The sequence below is a fragment of the Coregonus clupeaformis genome, chromosome 18 (assembly GCF_020615455.1).
Source record: "Coregonus clupeaformis isolate EN_2021a chromosome 18, ASM2061545v1, whole genome shotgun sequence".
NCBI classification, from domain to species: Eukaryota; Metazoa; Chordata; class Actinopteri; order Salmoniformes; family Salmonidae; genus Coregonus; species Coregonus clupeaformis.
The window spans coordinates 9,286,144-9,306,131 of NC_059209.1; the positions used below are offsets into that span (position 1 = coordinate 9,286,144).

At 45.0% G+C, this 19,988-nt stretch overlaps 1 protein-coding gene across 3 annotated transcripts in view; it reads right to left on the reverse strand.

Annotated features, from left to right (window-relative positions):
• The window catches only part of grid2 (glutamate receptor, ionotropic, delta 2), a 577,776-nt gene that overhangs the window by 199,385 nt on the left and 358,403 nt on the right, over nt 1-19,988 (reverse strand). For all 3 annotated transcript variants that reach the window (XR_006004078.2, XM_041904499.2, XM_045226775.1), the window contains exons 5-8: nt 13,818-13,871; nt 10,788-10,961; nt 6,223-6,384; nt 3,669-3,788 (exon numbers count right to left, since the gene is read on the reverse strand). Coding sequence is in view for 2 of the 3 variants with exons in the window: in XM_041904499.2 (XP_041760433.2) it covers nt 3,669-3,788; nt 6,223-6,384; nt 10,788-10,961; nt 13,818-13,871 (510 nt within the window). In the remaining variant the exon portion in view is untranslated. The remainder of the gene's footprint in view (nt 1-3,668; nt 3,789-6,222; nt 6,385-10,787; nt 10,962-13,817; nt 13,872-19,988) is intronic.

The window sequence follows — 19,988 nt, forward strand, 5'->3', positions numbered from 1 at the left end:
ATTAGGGCCTAATGAACTTATTTCAACTGATTGATTTCGTTATATGAACTGTAACTCAGTTGGTAGAGCAAGGCACTTGCAATACCAAGGTTGTGGGTTCGTTTCCCACGGGGGGCCAGTATGAAAATGTATGCACTAACAAACTGTAAGTTGCTCTGCATAAGAGCGTCTGCTAAATGACTAAAATATAAAATCTTTGAAATTGTTGCATTTATATTTTTGTTCAGTGTATTTAATTCCCTCAAAAGTAATTATATTCTCTGATTAAGGAATCAGACTTAATGTAATTACTTTTTACTTAAAGATTAATTGAATCTTTGGAAGCATGGTGCGTTATGTTTGTGTCTCAGGCCATTATCTCTAACGAGATCTGGCAATCTCATTTGTAACCTACAGCGGCCCCTCTGGAAGTGGAGTTTGTGATTCGTCAAGGGTGTGTGTGTGCGCGCGGGCGAGTGTGTGCATGCATGGTGTGTGTGAATGAATATGTATTGTAGTTGGTGAGAGAAAAGCCACACACCTCTCTCCCACATGGAGCCTCAAGGACAGTGACCCCAAGTGTTCATCCAAACAGGCTGAGTGAACCTTTGGGCTTCATTTGTCTGCAGTGTGACAACCAGTGTAAGCCAAGGTACTCAGGGAGGTCCACATGTGTCCCAAATAGTCAAATGTAGCGCACTAGATGGGGGATAGGATGCATTTGGGATGCATCTCTTAAAGTAAAGATTCACCCATTTGTTATGTTATATTGTATTTGTGCATCTCTGAGCGATGTTCTACCAATTCCCAGGGTCATTTCATGTTTTCATGTACAGTACCAGTCAAAAGTTTGGACACACCTACACATTCAAGGGTTTTTCTTTATTTTTACTATTTTCTACATTGTAGAATAATAGTGAAGACATCAACACTATGAAATAACAAATATGGAATCATGTAGTAACCAAAAAAGTGTTAAACAAATCCAAATATATTTTAGATTTTAGATTCTTCAAAGTAGCCACCTTTTGCCTTGATGACAGCTTTGCACAGTCTTAGCATTCTCTCAACCCGCTTCACCTGGAATGCTTTTCCAACAGTCTTGAAGGAGTTCCCACATATGCTGAGCACTTGTTGGCTGCTTTTCCTTCACTCTGCAGTCCAACTCATCCCAAACCATCTCAATTGGGTTGAGGTCGGGTGAATGTGGAGGCCAGGTAATCTGATGCACCACTTTATCACTCTCCTTTGTGGTCAAATAGCCCTTACACAGCCTGGAGGTGTGTTGGGTCTTTGTCCTGTTGGAAACAAATGATAGTCCCACTAAGCACAAACCAGATGGGATGGCGGATCGCTGCAAAATACTGTGGTAGCCATGCAGGTTAAGTGTGCCTTGAACTCTAAATGAATCACAGACAGAACCCCCACACCATAATACCTCCTCCTCCATGCATTACGGTGGGAAATACACATTCGGAGATCATCCATTCACCCACACCGCGTCTCACAAAGACACGGAGGTTGGAACCAAAAATCTCAAATTTGGACTCCAGACCAAAGGACACATTTCCACCAGTCTAATGCCCATTGCTCGTGTTTCTTGGCCCAAGCAAGTCCCTTCTTCTTATTGGTGTCCTTTAGATTTTAGTCATTTAGCAGACGCTCTTATCCAGAGCGACTTACAGTTAGTGAGTGCATACATTATTTTATTTTTTCTTACCCCGCGTGGGAATCGAACCCACAACCCTGGCATTGCAAACGCCATGCTCTACCAACTGAGCTACATCCCTGTCGGCCATTCCCTCCCCTACCCTGGAAGACGCTGGGCCAATTGTGTGCCACCCCATGAGCTGTTCTTGTCATAATATGGACTTGGTCTTTTACCAACTAGGGCTATGTTCTGTATACCACCCCTACCTTGTCACAACACAACTGATTGGCTCAAATGCATTAAGAAGGAAAGAAATTCCACACATTAACTTTTAAGAAGGCACAACTGTTAATTGAAATGCATTCCAGGTGACTACCTCATGAAGCTGGTTGAGAGAATGCAAAGAGCGTACAAAGCTGTCATCAAGGCAAAGGGTGGCTACTTTGAAGAATCTCAAATATAAAATATATGTTGATTTGTTTAACACTTTTTTGGTTACTACATGATTCCATATGTGTTATTTCATAGTTTTGATATCTTCACTATTATTCTACAATGTAGAATGTCCAAACTTTTGACTGGTACTGTATATCTGATACTACAACTGTTGAGACTACAACTACCACCACTCCACCAACCTGCAATTATAGAAATACATCTCTTCTGTGTGCGGGAGTCTGGTCTAGTACAAGCGCTGCCGACACTGGACCATACATTCCCCCTAGTGGCATGGGTTTAAACCCCGCCTGCGCCTTCATATCTCTATTCCTCTACCTATCTGTCCCCCTCTAATTTGTGACTTTCTATCGCAATAAAATGTTATTTAAAAAAAAGAATACATCTCTTCTGTGTTTTACATCTGAGGCACCGACTGCATAACGTGACATGAAGTCTCTGCCACGGCACGGCTGTGTTTACCATTTAGGTGAGTGGTAGTGCCAGATTAAGACTTCCTGGTCAGGATATCGGCTGTGTTTGTGTTCCTCGCTCACTCACCCGGAGTTATGGGACCGACCAGGGTGAGTCAACACCTTTGTTTATCTGAGAGGAACACATTGTCTCTCTGTGACGCTATGTTCCCTGAAACCGCCAAAGCCAATCCATCTCCCGGACATCTCTACAACGTCTTTGCCACCGTGGTTACCGGTAATTGATCCGTATTTGGGCCACAGACGGAACAGAACGATAGCAACTGATATTTGAGTGAGTAAATACAGGAATATATGAATACGGTAATTAACAGAAAATGAGGGGAAAGAATAGATGAATTATCGCGCATGGTGATGCTCAGGGAATCGGGTCTTGTGCTACTATTCTTCAACCGCGGCTGGGCTGCTGCACTAGAACCTAAATTAGATAAATAAACAGCACAGTGGAAGATAAACAACGTCTGTTGATGTGCTGCCTCATTCACTGAGGGCGGCTGTTCGAAATTCCATTGAGCAGCTATGATTATCTATTCAAACCTCATCATTCTGTAAATTAACATAATTAGTGTCCACACCTGAAGGATAGAGGTGAGCTTTAATGAGCTAAGGTGTAACCTGCCGCTATACATATATGAGAAGAACGGAGAAAATAGACATACTGTATGTATAGTTCTCTGGGTAACACGTTAAAAGATGTACACTAGCACCTTATAAAGCCCATCCGATTTGGCCATAATACATTAACATTCATGGGTGTTCATCATGTACATTTGCTTTTATAATGACTATTTTTGTGCATCTTGGCAACGTGACCAAAACCTTTCTTTATATTCATGAATATGACTCTACTGTATAAGTCTGTTTTGAATAGATGTACAGTCTGCTTTTTAAATGATAATGAGCCTCAATGACAATACACAGAGCTGAAGAGCACCACATAAACATAATGATATAATATAATATATGCCATTTGGCAGACGCTTTTATCCAAATGCATGCATACATTTCTGTATGGCTGGCCCCAGCGGGAACAACAAGTGCACATCAAGTGCCACGCTGTGTCGAATAGCCACAACAACAAAATCAACAACAATGTTTTGATATCTTACCTTGATGACACCCCTCCCCCTGTCCTCGCCATAATTGGTCCCCAGGATCTCAAAGTAGATGTTGGGGTTGGTTCCGTTGTCGGTAAACTCCAGGAAGCCGGTCAGACCACTCACTCCAGACTGTAGGGGACAGACACAAAGTCAGAGTGCTGTCAAAATGGACAAAGCACTTAGTACTGTTGAGATCGAAACAAGTCCTGATGAGACTGAGTCTATCCTAATATGGACACCGTACACATGATTAGTGAGGTCAAACACACTGCAATGAATGTAGTCTATGAAAAAGTTATAAAACGTTTAAAATGTCTCATATAAAAGGTCTCTTGTCACACTGGATAATTATATCTGCTATTTCACGAGCCCAATGGAAGAAATAGGTGATAGATAAGTAGTAAGACATCATCAATCCTCCAGCCTAGACACTGAGAAGTGATGACCTGGTTGGTAAGCGTGGGGATTTCTGAAGAGAATCCCTCTCGCTTTGATATTTCCATTGATGTGTGCAGAGGTCATGAATCAACAAATCCTCTGTCTCGCTCCCCTCGCGCCCCTTTCATCATTCAGCCTGCAGTGCACCTGCACTGAGGACAGTCTGCGGCGCTGTGTTCGAGAACGTGACAGCCCCGAGCAACAACGAGTCCGCCCACGTTGGGAAACAGATTTATTCATCTGCATGCGACCCATTACATTATCATAATGATAATAATTGTCTGTTGTTAGTCAACTCTTATTGGGGCCTCTTTTGCTAAACGAAAGCTGGCTTACAAACCCCTTTCACCAGAGAGGGCCTTGGCTGCCACAAACAAAGTGTCACACCATACATAGCCTTTCATCTCTCCAACATCACAAATGAGTGCAGAGACCCTCCTCAACACCCCCCCACTCTCTCTTTACCACCTGTCTGTTATATCGTCCTCTACAGCAGGTGCAATTACACAGGAGGTGCAATTAACACAAAGATAAGTGTTGTGAATGTATTGCACCAATACCGAGCTGACAGGAATAATTAGCCGGCCAATTATGAGAGCTGATGAGCAGTATCCGGGCGAGTTCACCTTAACGCACACATTGAAAAGCCAATAAACAGCCAGTTCCCCTAATGAAGCTGTAGAACAGTGATCCAGTGAGGACACCCTAGGGAATGAAACATTGGCCCATTACATCGTTGGCTTACAGTAAAATAACAAGGTTCACGCCACATTAACGTCACCTATACACAGTTATTACCATTAAAAACAGGAGGAAAGAACACCTCACACACACGCAGAGTCCCAGGGCTGGTTGGAGAGGGACTGAATCAATGGGACGTGGCTTTTGCAGGCTCACCTTCCCTACAGCAGGGCCGGTGTCGCTTTCACTGAACGCTCACGCAGCACATGGCAGAGGGCAGGGTGTGAGGACGCCGCTGTTTGTGTGTGTGTTTGTGTTTGTGTGAGTGCGTGTACTGTGTGTGTGGGGGTACGTGCATGCGTGCGTGCGTGTGTGCGCGTACGAGCCCATGTGTGTGTGCAGACACATGGCGACAGGTACAGTCCACCCCCCCAGGAGCAAAGGCCACAGGGATGGAGAAGGTGATAACATCACATCCTAGCCTCCTACACCAACACAGTAGCTATGCAGAGCACAATGTCGCCTCAACACGGCAACAACAACCCCAACAGGGTGTTTTTCAATGCCCAAGACAGTGTCCATATCTCCCTATCCATTTCAAAGGTCTCCTCTGAGAGAAAAGTGGAGACAGAAGGGATGAGTTCCGCCATTGAAGGGCTATCCCTTGTCTGTCAATAGAATCACTTGTCTTTCACATAATGTGGTGTGCATATGATCTACAGCAGCATAGCACCTTGACAGGTAATGTAATAACAGAAAACAGCTGAAAACAGCTGAACATATGTGTGTCCCAAATGGCACCCTATTCCCTATGTAGTGCACTACTTTTGACTATGACCCATAGGGCTACATAGGGAATAGGGTGTAATTTGGGACAAAGTCCATGCCACTCTTGCTTGACATATTCTTTACACAGATTTATCATAATTCCTATCATATTGTGAACAACATTTTCCATCCCTCGCTCCAAGCATTATACAGGATATGCAAACACAATCTCATACATATATTTAATAAATATAATAATAATAATATGCCATTTAGCAGATGCTTTTATCCAAAGCGACTTACAGTCATGCGTGCATAAAGTTTTTTTTTTTTTTTTTTGTGTATGGGTGGTCCCGGGGATCGAACCCACTACATTGGCGTTACAAGCGCCGTGCTCTACCAGCTGAGCTACAGAGGATGTGTATCCTATGGATGTGCATAATATGATGAATACAGAATAAATCCGAACTAGGCGTTTGTCATGACCTCGCCGTGACCTGACAGCCGTCGTTATATTCAAGAAAAACGCCTGTCCCTAACTATACCCCTATCCGAGCCTGAAGGTCCGGAGTCCTGCTGGTTTTCTGTTCTACCTGATAAGTAATTGCACCCACCTGGTGTCCCAGGTATAAATCAGTCCAGGTTTTGAATTGACCTGCCCTATATGGACCAATACCTTTTTGACGTTGTCTAGCATGGGGCGCCCTCCCTGCCAGGGCTTGGAGTTCTTGCGGATGCAGGTGAGGCTGGCCATGCTGTGCCACTTCCTGTCCTCCAGTTTCCTGTGAAAGGTGTTGGCCAATAGCAGCACCGTGTCGTAGATGTAGCGGTTGGTTATCTTGCAACAGCAGAGCGGGAGAGAGGGAGGACGCAGAAGAAGAGCAGGGTGAGACAAAACATGAACGAGAGAAAGAGGAAGAAAGGGAAAAAACTGACCGGAAAAGGAGGGAGAAGTTATTAACAGTGGAACAAAAGAAAAGGGGTAAGATAGTCAGAGGGGAGAAGGAAACCTTAGCGGTGAGACAAAAGAAAAAGGGGAACTGGAAAGAGAGATTCACAGCAGACTTTTCTAGTGGTATTGCAGTAAGTGAACCAAGATTATGTGTATATTCATGTTCCTCGGTGTAGAAACCCAAAGGCTATGTTTCAAATGACACCCTATTCCCTGTAAAGTGCACTACCTTTGACCAGAGCCCTATGAGCCCTGGTCAAAAGTAGTGCACTATATAGGGAGTAGAGTGCAATTTGGGATGCAGCCTAAGTAAGCTCCGCACCCTTCTGAAAGCTGCTGTGACGGCTGGCAGTGAAACATGCCGTGATCATAAGGAGCAGGCAGCCTCGGCTGGCATCATTTGAATAGAAAATGTATGCGCGCGCTCGCATCATTTCAACAGTTCTTTGATCATCAGTAAAGAAGCAACACCTAACACCTGTCATTTGTAGCTACATCTCTGATGTCCTCGGTAAAACAGCCCCTCTAACTACTGTTTGCATTACACATCCAGGCTGCTCCCGGTTCCTGGTAAAGGGAAAAGGCCCTAAAATGATTCAAGCAGCTTTAACATTTCTCAGCGGCTTTGTCTAAGTTCAGCCTTTAAAAGCTCCACAACACAAATCGCACCACATGCATCCTTTTAAGGGGTAAGAATGATGACACCCTATTCCCTATATAGTGCACGACTTTCGAGGGCCCTGGTCAAAAGTAGTGCACTAGGGAATAGGATGCTATTTGGCACACGCCAAGATGCATGTGGAGAGACAGAGAGAGGGGAGTAAATTCGGGCCCTGATTGATCGCGCTGTGATTTAGCAGGAGTGTTGTCTCCGTTTTAATGAGAATGTAATAAATAGAGTAGAGAGTGGCCATTTAGATTTGCCGTCGTTTATTCAACCTACAACGCTCAGGCACACTTGACACAATATCGAGTGCCGCGTTCCAGCGCCCACTGGGAATGAGGAACGAGCGTGGCATCTCCCTGACATAGGCTTTTCCAGCCGAGAAAGGTCAACAATGCATCAGCGCTATGACAGGTTCTGCAACCCAAATGGCACCCTATTCTATACATAGTGCACTACAGGTAACAGCCAAAATAAAGGAAACACTTGAGTAAATGAGGGATACAAAGTACATATTCAGCAGGTGCTTCCACACAGGTGTGGTTCCGGAGTTAATTAAGCAATTAACATCGCATCATGCTTAGGGTCGTGTATAAAAATGCTGGGAGGCCATTATTTTGGCTACCATGGCTTGTCCCCATAGGATGACAATGTCCCCATCCACAGGGCATGAGTGGTCACAGAATGGGTTCATGAGCATGAAAACGATGTGCCATGGCCGTCTGGTCTCAACTCAATTAAACACTAATGGGAGATTCTGGAGCGGCACCTGAGACAGCGTTTTCCACCAACATCAACAAATAATTTATTGTGGAAGTATGGTGTCACATCCCTCCAATAGAGTTCCAGACACTAGTAGAATCTATGCCAAGGTGCATTGAAGCTGTTCTGGCTCGTGGTGGCCCATCGCCCTATTAGGACACTTTATGTTGCTGTTTCCTTTATTTTGGCAGTTACCTGTACTTTTGACCAGAGCCCAATGGGTTCCCCTATGGGCCCAGTTCAAAAGTAGTGCACTTTATAGGGAAAAGGGTGCCATTTGGGATGCAAACAGGCTCCCATGCAAAACACAACTCCTGTTTTAGTATGCTGGGTGATTGTGCTGTTGCTTCCAACCACATCATTAATAATAACAACAATAATGATTAGGAATAATGGTTTAAATGCTGCGGATATTCACAGAGAAAATGTTCAGATCATTTAAACCTATGCATGGTGGATGCATGGCTACAGAACGTTAAGCGTGGCACTACCATGCAGTGTAAATGGATGGTGCTTTAGTTCCATTCATCCCACGCACGTAGGCACAATTGTGCACATACGCACGCGCACACACAGACACATGCACTTGCGCACACACACACATGGAACAGACACAGACTATCTGAGACAATACCAATTACATTGAGTGGGACGCTAGATGAAAACACACAAAATGACTCGTACAAAATGGCTGGAGCTCTGTAAGCGTGTGTTTTTCTTTTCTGTTCTCGCCATTCCAAAGCAAAAACACTAGTAATGAGGGATCAGGATGTGTTTGTACTGGGTTGCGACAATTATTATTACTTTTCAGCTTTAAGGTAAATGCTCCAAAAAATGCCCAACATGAACTGTCTGAGCACTATGTATTTGGAAAATGACAAAGTTCCCAGTGCCCTAACTGCTCCACAGGGACCGATCCACAGACAGAATAAAAAGAGCAACAACCCGATGAGAGAAAAACAGCATGACGGTGAATCCTCTTGACTCTGAAGAAACACTGTTGTTATTCCTGGGCGTCTGTGTTTTTCAGCCACAGCAAGAAAAATAAGCCTTTGACTTGTGTGAAATGAATGGTTTGTAGAGTGAGGGGGGCGATGGAGGGTTGGTTTGGCCTGGGTAGCTGGAATGCCCGAGTGGATGCACTGGAGCTAAACAGCTATTGAGAGTGTGTGTGTGTGTGTGTGTGTGTGTGTGTGTGTGTGTGTGTGTGTGTGTGTGTGTGTGTGTGTGCGTGCGTGCTGGGGAGGTATCTAGGTGGTGGTGGTGGTGGGTGGGGGGAAGGGGAGGGTGGGGGGCTGACAACAAAGCTGGGTTAAAGGGCAACATCTGGTGGTCATGTAAATCCTGGGAGCGTGAGGAGTGGCAGTGGCTTGCCTGCTGAGATTGGCTCCTGTGAGAGGCTGGGTGATCACTGAGCGCTGCAATCCAGGAGAGGGCAGGGAGTGTGTGCGTGCACCAGAAGTCCCCACAAGAATAGTAAACAAACGAAAATTGGACCAACTGGGATTTTGTTAGTCCCCATAAGGTCAAATGCTATTGCTAGGGTGTTTAGAGTTAAGGTTAGAATTAGTGTTAGGGTTAGAATTAGGTTTAGGGTTAGGAGCTAGGGTTAGTTTTAGGGTTAGGGTTAGGAGCTAGGGTTAGGTTTAGGGTTAGGGTTAAGGTTAGGTTTTAAGGTTTAGGTTAGGGTTAAGGTTAGAATAAGGGTTAGTTTTAGGGTTAGGATTTTGAAAATAGGATTTTGAATGGGACTGAATTGTGTGTCCCCACAAGGTTAGTTATACAAGACTGTGCGCGCGTGTGTGTGTGAGGGGGGAGAAAGTGTGGTCAGGCAAACCCAGATGATGTGCTCCAGCGCAGTGTGAAATTGGGCTTCTTCTGGGCCACTCTCCTGACCGCTGAGCTGCTCTGGCTCCACACTGACAGACAAAACAGGCCTAACTGCACCAGGCACACACTGTCCTCCACTGACTGCCCCTGCTCTCTGTCTGTCCCCTCAGCACACTCAACACTGTCTGTCTGTCTGCAAGTCTGCCTGCTTGTCTGTTTGTCTGTGTCAGCCAGCAAGCCTGCCTGCCTGCCTGCCTTCCTGCCTGCCTTTCTGTATGAAAGGTTTATCGGTCTGTCTGTCTGATCTGTCAGTCTTTTACTGAACAAAATCTATGTGTCTTACTAAACACAGTCTCTATGTGTCACTGATATAACCTGAAGCAATGGGTACAATGTGTACCTCCCTGAATCTGTCATTCACTGGACTAAGAACAGTGTCTCTCAACATTTCATACAAGCTGTCCATCTCTGTCACTGTAACACCATCATTCAGTCCCTTCACTGACCTGTCAATGCAAGTTACATTTTAAGTTTCACAAGATCTATCCCTCTAGGCTTCTCTACATACACACATAAATCAACGGAATATTAATTACATTTCATATTGTGGTTTGACACGTAGAACATACAGTAAGATAATAGGGCACAAAAATGATTATATACACATATTGCTGCCCCGGGACACATTTCAAAAAATAAATAACAACAGAGAAATGACATGCCACATTTCCATAATAATATTGCGATGAATTATGATGTTTGATACAAACAAAACATGGGCCCACTTTCCCAAAAATTAATTAGGATGTTGGGAGGAGAACACAAGCCTCAGGGCGCAGGGCGACAACGTTGGTGCCATTAACAGCTATAAGATAATTAGAAGTTGTGTGACTGGGGGAAGGGGAGGCGGCAAAGTGGGCGGATGCCCTATTCCCTATGTAGTGCACTACTTTTGATAGGGCTCTGGTCAAAGGTAGTGCACTATATAAGGACTAGGGTGCCATTTGGTACACAGCTTTGGTGTGTGTGTTACCTCCAGTGTCTGAGCCTTGGGGTCTTTGGTGTCGCAGAGGGAGGTGTTGATGCGGTGGTTGTGCTTGACGCAGCGCTGGCTGGTGTTCTGGGGCAGGGGGAAGGTCTGTCTGATCAGAGTCAGACGTCCGATAGACTTCATAACCAGGTCCTGGACGTCCTGGTCTGAGATCTCCTGCAGGAGCACAAGAAGACACATGCACACAGACAGACAGACAGACAGACACACGCACACATACAGACAGACAGACGCACATGCACACACACGCCAGGGGAGGACGGAGGCAATATCCCTCAAATTAATATCAATATGAACAATTACACAACTGAAATATGGGTTTGTATTGAAATCCTAGAGTAACTATCCTCAATATGTTGAGAATCAATTAATAGATTGTATTTCTTCCCCATCTCCATATTGTTATAATAAATCACTTGACACAAGGTGACATACACCCAGAGTTGTTTATTTTATTTTATGTGAGCCCTGATCACATGAGAGGGGAGTGAGGGGCAGAGGAGAGAGGGGGGGATTAATCCGCGTGTCATTGTGGAACCTTGGAGAGGAATCATTGCTAATTTTTGCATTAAGAAATCTCTCTCTGTTTTTCCTGTGCTCACAGAGCACAGGGAACAGGGTCTGATGATTTGATGAGAGGAGAAGGTCGCTCCAAAATCCAACCAAGCTGTTCTGGCTGACAGATTTAACTTTTCATGTGCACGTTTCGCCTGCATGACATTGGTAATGGTGACCGCATCCTAGAACCACTCATATCATTGCTCTGGTGGCCATTCTCCACATCCAAACAGACCGCAACAATACACCAATCTCTTTTGTAATGGGCAACAGCCCAAACAATTCCCCCAGAAAAATGTAAAAAGCGATTAACTTGCAAAGCTCTGAAACACTGAAAAGTGCTCAAATGCAGAACTTGCTGCCAAAAAAGCATTGACATGCCCCGAGCGGGGTCAAGGGCAAGCAAATAAACATTGTCAGGGAGGTATTAACAAGAGTACACACTCCTCCGAAGTGCTGGAACGCACTAATTGACAAAACTAAAATTACTTTGACTTTCAGTGGACACATGTACTAGGGGCCTCAGGGGTTAAGGCTTTATTGCGGGCTGCTTTCTTCACAATTCTCCTGTCTAGATTACATGACATATCAGCCATGCCCAGGAGTCCACATTGCAAGGAGAATGTCATTTAACTTGACGTCTAATACTTGCGGACATAATTCTAAGGCGATTGACATTTAAAATAGGAGAGCGGGTTTATCTCTAAATAGACCAGCAATATTACATCCACAGGAGGTCCAGGACAATATTGTCACCTAGTATATTTATTTATACGTTGATGCTACTACCTACGTGTTCAGTCGGAGTTGAAGTAGTGCTATCAGTCCGTTATAGTTTGGTATTACTGCCATGTTCTTTAGCTTTGAATCCCTACTGTATCCAAGGCATCTTTTCATTCACAGTGAAGGTATTCTGATTCACAAGTAAGCCAACTGGATTCAGGTTGGTGGAAGAAACATTTGGGCTCTTTCAACAGTCAGTGTTATCCTAGAAAGATAAGATCAGGCCTTCCATGTAACATGGGGGACTGAGACTCTCTGGCTATGGGTCAGTAGGTTGTTTTCAATATAACGTAACAATTAGGTTAGAGAATTCAATTTGCCTGCTGGGGGCAAGGAGACCCACAGCTCCGCTAAAACCATTGACAACTGTGTGCTGTTTTCAAGGGATTGTTAAATAAATGTTAACTATTTGGTTGTAATATCATAGTCAGACCTACAAATGTATGATTATTCCATGCAAAACAATTGCACACATTTAGCTCGATCATCAGCGTTATACAGCAAGTAACTGCATGCTTTTTTCATGATCAGTAAACATCAATTGATTCTGACTATGCTCAATAGGTGATGATATTAAAACCAAATAGTTATAACATTTATTTAACAATCCCTTGAAAACGGCACGTAGTTGTCAATGGTTTTAGCGGAGCTGGGGGTCTTCTTGCCCCACAGCAGCGAAAGTATTGTGAAGTTTTATTGAAAACAACATATTATATCTCCTTCCTCCCAAAGTGTGCACTTGTTCACTTGCCTTCACTGATTTGAAAGGAAATGACTGGTATAAGAAAATAAACTCCCACAAGCCCATGCCTCCACCAATCCACTGCTTTGTAAGTAGTGAATGAGTGTACACTTCAGGAGAAAGGAGATAGTGTTGGGCCGCACCCTCTAGTTCCCTCCAAACCATCCTGGAAACTACAGGGGACCATTCCCCATCCCCCAGCAGCCAAATCCCTCCTGCCTCAACTTTATCAGAGGAAAAACAGCCCTCCGTCATCGGCAGACCCCATTTTAATTCCTCTTTAAGTGTTTTTTTTTTTTTTCTCACTTGCCAGTATTCATTTGGATCAGTATTTTGGCATTTGTCCTTATTCGCCCCACCATGTGGAACAAGCCACACAGCAGGGGAGCAAGGGAGAGAGGGAGAGAGGGATGGAGGAAGAGAAAGACAGAGCGAGAGAGAGGGCAGAGCATTCCAGCTTGTTTTCATGCCATACCCCACGTCCCCACATACATACTGTATATAGGAGGGGAATGATCAATTATGAATGCTTCCACTTTTCCCTCCGAAAAATGTCAGTGTGGTAAGTTATAGATAAAGGAGAATTATTACAACCACAAGCCCTCATCCATATTAAAGTACGAGAAAACCTGGCCCTTGTTGTCCTTTCAACATGAAACCATTTTTTTATTAGAAGTGGGATTCAAATGATATTCCAGCAGTAACATGTGAAATGTATGTTTGTGTGCATTTTGGGGTATTTCAATTGTGAGTATGTTTGTATGCATTCATGATTCACCCTCCCCTCTCTCAGTGTTCTGCAGTACCCCTACTCTTTTACCACGGAAGACAACTATGAGCTGCCCATGGCTAGCATACCCACCCCAAACATAACAACACTACTACTACCCAGCATGCAACACTGTAGCCTTGGCTGCCTCCGCACTGACCTCATTGATGATGATCCAGTGACAGTCGAAAGCCACGAGGTTCGTCTCCACAACCTGCACAACACAACAACAGAGATACCATTTGTCAATCCATATTCAGGAATTCAAGGCATATTCATTGTGTAAATTATTTTGTCTGTATCTGTCTGTATCTGTCTGTGTATCTGTTTATTGTAAGGAGATGTCAGCACCACTTTACCAGGTCAAATTCCTGGTACAGGTAAATGTACTTAGCGAATAAAGGTGATTCTGAAAGGTAAGAAGTACCCTACCTCTAATACTTTATTAAAGACTTACGTGTCGCGGTAGAAACAAATAAAATAAAAGTCTAAAGCTTTTGAATGTGTGTTTTGGAAATGGTACCGAGGGTACCTGATCCCTGTAACCCACAGTACAAGTCTTGGATTAAAGGGATACTTTGGGATGGAGGAACTAAGGATGGATCAACAACATTGTAGTTACTCCACAATACTAATCTAATTGACAGAGTGAAAAGAAGGAAGCCTGTACAGAATAAAAATATTCAAGGCACTAAAGTAATTACTCCACAAAATGTGGCAAAGTAATTCACTTTTTGTCCTGAATACAAACTGTTACGTTTGGGGCAAATCCAACACAACACGTTACTGAGTACCATTCTCCATATTTTCAAGGATAGTGCTGGCTGCATCATGACATGGGTATGCTTGTAATCGTTAAGGACTGGTGAGTTTTTCAGGATAAAAAAGAAACGGAATGGAGCTAAGCACAGGCAAAATTAAAAATTTGCTTTCCACCAGACACTGGGAGATGAATCCACCTTTCAGCAGGACAATAATCTAAAACACAAGGCCAAATCTACACTGGAGTTGCTTACCAAGAAGACAATGAATGTTCCTGAGTTACAGTTTTGACTTAAATCTGCTTGAAAATCTATGACAAGACTTGAAAATGGTTGTCTAGCAATGATCAACAAAGAATTTGACAGAGCTTAAAGAATTCTGAAAAGAATAATGTACAAATATTTCATTTTCAATAATTTCGCAAACATTTCTAAAAACATGTTTTCACTTCGTAATTATGGGGTATTGTGTGTAGATGGGTAAGAATAAATGTAATCCATTTTGAATTCAGGCAGTAACAGAACAAAATGTGGAATAAGTCAAGGGGCATGAATACTTTCTGAAGGCACTGTAACTGTTTTAAAGTTACCATTGGCCTCTTGGTGAAATCCCTGAGTGGTTTCCTTCCTCTCCGGCAACGGATTTAGGAAGGACGCCTGTATCTTTGTAGTGACTGGGTGTATTGATACACCATCCAAAATGTAATTAATACCTTCATCAAGCTCAAAGGGATATTCAATGTTTTTTTGTTTTTTTTAACCCATCTACCAATAGATGCCCTTCTTTGTGAGGCATTGGAAAACCTCCCTGGTCTTTGTGGTTGAATGTGTGCTTGGAATTCACTGCTCAACTGAGGGACCTTACATATATTTGTATGCGTGGGGTACAGAGATGAGATACTAATTCAAAAATCATGTTAAACACTATTATTGCACACAGAGTGAGTCCATGCAACTTATTATATGACTTGTTAAGCAAATAGTCTCTCATCAAAAATGGAGTACTCTTTGGGTAGAAAAAAGAATCTATGAATACTTTATGCAAACATGCATCAATATATTATCAATATATTAATATTTCGGTATCATGGAGCAGCTACATTTACAGCGTGAAGAGTGAACACTAACATTTGTGTAATTCTAGAGAGCAGAAATTGCAGATGCTGTAAAGCAAGATAAGAGCGACGGAAATTTGAGTGATTCACGGTGGGAGAGCACTTAAACACACACACACACACACATGCAATTACACACACACACACATACATTGTGTGTTCAACGTTGAAAGAATAGAGCATCCTGATTGAAAGAATAGAGCATCCTGATTGTTGTATTCGGGCGGCGTTTGGCGGTCATTGTCATCGGCTTTCTAGCTGCCACCAATCTACGTTTCTTTTTCCATTTGTTTTGTCTTGATTTTACACACCTGGTTCCCATTACATTATATTATTTCCCTATTTAACCCTCTGGTTCCCACATGGTTTTGTGCATGTTTGTTCTTTGTTTTGTGGTATGAGACTTATGTGAGCTGGTGTGTTTTCCCTGCGTGGACAGCATGGTCGTCGTCGGGTAAGCTTGGCGTCGGGTAAGTTTGGCTTTATACATAGCTTGGGCTTTGTCGAGTAAGGCTTAAACTATGTATTTAGATTGTAGTTAGGTATTGTAGGTAGGTATCGTGGGTTGTTGTAGGTAGTTATTGTATGTAATTATTGTAGGTTAGTATTGTATTCGGCGGTGCCGGGTGTAGCAAGAAGCTAGCTAGCTAGCTAACTCACCACCTGGACTAGCTGGCGAGTAGCTATTAGCAACGGTATAGTTGTTTCACGCCTGAGAGTGCCTGTAATTACGCCAGCTGGCTGCCTACAATAATTACATACAATAACTGCCTACCATTCAGCTGTTTTCTAACCTCATTGTCTGAACCGTTAACGTTAGGTAGCAAGTGGCTACTGTGCTTGAAAATTAGCAAGCTTGTTGCAACCTGGATAGCTACTTGTAAACAATAGCTGGAACGACCGAGCGAACAGACGCGAACTGGCTGAGTCAATTCAGTGGCTAGCTTTGCACTTGGCTAGCTAACAGTAGCTGCTAGGGGTAAGTCATAACCTACACTTGTGTTTTGTTTTTTACATATTGATAGCCCGAGTCGCTCAAGGAATTCGGGACATGGGTGACTAGTTAACGTTAGTTTGGCTCTCTCTGTGTGTTCGTGCCGTGAAAGGAGGGGTTCTTCTTTGTCTGAAAGCAATGGCTAGCTAGTTTGCTAACTATTCTAGCTAACTAACTGGCTGAATAAGTTGACGACGGACTCGCTCAAGCTGTCGGGACCAACCCACAACGTTAGACACGGACACGAACGATCTGCTTGAGTGTTGATACACTGGTGGTTGTTGTGGCTGAGTATTGGCGCTAAACCCTGCTGTTGGAGACCGGCATGCTAGCTGGCTGTGGCGTCTTATGACGAGGTGCCCGGATGTTTTTCACGGAATAATACTGCACCTAGTTAGCTAGCTGAATAAACTAGGTTAGTCTATTCCTAGAAAACATTGAACCGCTGTAGTTTACAACAATTATAGTTTCTGAGGTGGAAGTTGGGAGAGTTATATTTGGGAGTTGTGGTGAGGGAGGCCCCGCTCTCTCCTTTCCCAGATGTTTAGTTCATTTTATTCCGATCTCCTCTGCATTATTGTAGCCATCTGCTGCAGCCTGTCAACTATGCCTCTGCCTATCCCTGTTCTCTCCTCTCCGCACAGGCTACACAAACGCCTCACACCGCGTGGCTGCTGCCTCTCTAACCTGGTGGTCCCTGCACGCACGACCCACGTGGAGTTCCAGGTCTCAGGCAGCCTCTGGAACTGCCGTTCTGCTGCCAACAAGGCAGACTTCATCCAAGCCTATGCTACCCTCCAGTCCCTCGACTTCTTGGCGCTGACGGAAACATGGATTACCACTGAAAACACTGCTACTCCTGCTGCTCTCTCCTCGTCTGACCATGTGTTCTCGCATACCCCGAGAGCATCTGGTCAGCGGGGTGGTGGCACAGGAATCCTCATCTCTCCCAAGTGGACATTCTCAATTTTTCCCCTGACCCATCTGTCTATCTCCTCATTTGAATTCCATGCTGTCACAGTCACTAGCCCATTTAAGCTTAATATCCTTGTCATCTATCGCCCTCCAGGTTCCCTTGGAGAGTTCATCAATGAGCTTGACGCCTTGATAAGTTCCTTTCCTGAGGATGGCTCACCCCTCAGAGTTCTGGGGGATTTCAACCTCCCTACGTCTACATTTGACTCATTTCTCTCTGCCTCCTTCTTTCCACTCCTCTCCTCTTTTGACCTCACCCTCTCACCGTCCCCCCTACTCACAAGGCAGGCAATACGCTTGACCTCATCTTTACTAGATGCTGTTCTTCTACTAATCTCACTGCAACTCCCCTCCAAGTCTCCGACCACTACTTTGTATCCTTTTCTCTCTCCCTCTCCTCCAACACTACTCACTCTGCCCCTACACAGATGGTAATGCGCCGTCGCAACCTTCGCTCTCTCTCTCCCGCTACTCTCTCCTCTTCCATCCTATCATCTCTTCCCTCTGCTCAATCCTTCTCCCTCCAATCTCCTGATTCTGCCTCCTCAACCCTCCTCTCCTCCCTTTCTGCATCCTTTGACTCTCTATGTCCCCTATCCTCCCGGCCGGCTCGGTCCTCCCCTCCAGCTCCGTGGCTTGATGACTCATTGCGAGCTCACAGAACAGAGCTCTGTGCAGCTGAGCGGAAATGGAAGAAAACTAGACTCCCTGCAGACCTGGCATCTTTTCACTCCCTCCTCTCTACATTTTCTTCATCTGTTCCTGCTGCTAAGGCCACTTTCTACCACTCTAAATTCCAAGCATCCGCCTCTAACCCTAGGAAGCTCTTTGCCACATTCTCCTCCCTGCTGAATACCCCCCTCCTCCCTCTCTGTGGATGACTTCGTCAACCATTTTGAAAAGAAGGTTGATGACATCCGATCCTCGTTTGTTAAGTCAAATGACACTGCTGGTCCTGCTCACACTGCCCTACCCTATGCTTTGACTTCTTTCTCCCCTCTCTCTCCAGATAAAATCTTGCGACTTGTGATGGCAGGCCGCCCAACAACCTGCCCGCTTGACCCTATCCCCTCCTCTCTTCTCCAGACCATCTCCGGTGACCTTCTCCCTTACCTCACCTCGCTGATCAACTCATCCTTGACCGCTGGCTATGTCCCTTCCGTCTTCAAGAGAGCGAGAGTTGCACCCCTTTTCAAAAAATCAACACTCGATCCCTCTGATGTCAACAACTACAGACCAGTTTCCCTTCTTTCTTTTCTCTCCAAAACTATTGAGCGTGCCGTCTTTAGCCAACTCTCTTGCTATCTCTCTCAGAATGACCTTCTTGATCCAAACCAGTCAGGTTTCAAGACTGGTCATTCAACTGAGACTGCTCTTCTCTGTGTCACAGAGGCTCTCCGCACTGCTAAAGCTAACTCTCTCTCCTCTGCTCTTGTCCTTCTAGACCTGTCTGCTGCCTTTGATACTGTGAACCATCAGATCCTCCTCTCCACCCTCTCCGAGCTGGGCATCTCCGGCGCGGCTCACTCTTGGATTGCGTCCTACCTGACCGGTCACTCCTACCAAGTGGCGTGGCGAGAAGCTGTCTCCGCACCACGTGCTCTCACCACTGGTGTCCCCCAGGGCTCAGTTCTAGGCCCTCTCCTATTCTCGCTATACACCAAGTCACTTGGCTCTGTCATATCCTCACATGGCCTCTCCTATCATTGCTACGCTGACGACACACAACTAATCTTCTCCTTTCCCCCTTCTGATAACCAGGTGGTGAATCGCATCTCTGCATGTCTGGCAGACATATCAGTATGGATGACGGATCACCACCTCAAGCTGAACCTCGGCAAGACGGAGCTGCTCTTCCTCCCGGGGAAGGACTGCCCGTTCCATGATCTCGCCATCACGGTTGACAACTCCGTTGTGTCCTCCTCCCAGAGTGCGAAGAGCCTTGGCATGACCCTGGACAACACCCTGTCGTTCTCCGCTAACATCAAGGCGGTGACCCGATCCTGTAGGTTCATGCTCTACAACATTCGGAGAGTACGACCCTGCCTTACACAGGAAGCGGCACAGGTCCTAATCCAGGCACTTGTCATCTCCCGTCTGGATTACTGCAACTCGCTGTTGGCTGGGCTCCCTGCCTGTGCCATTAAACCCCTACAACTCATCCAGAATGCCGCAGCACGTCTGGTGTTCAACCTTCCCAAGTTCTCTCACGTCACCCCGCTCCTCCGCACACTCCACTGGCTTCCAGTTGAAGCTCGCATCTGCTACAAGACCATGGTGCTTGCCTACGGAGCTGTGAGGGGAACGGCACCTCCGTACCTTCAGGCTCTGATCAGTCCCTACACCCAAATAAGGGCACTGCGTTCATCCACCTCTGGCCTGCTGGCTCCCCTACCTCTGCGGAAGCATAGTTCCCGCTCAGCCCAGTCAAAACTTTTCGCTGCTCTGGCACCCCAATGGTGGAACAAGCTCCCTCACGACGCCAG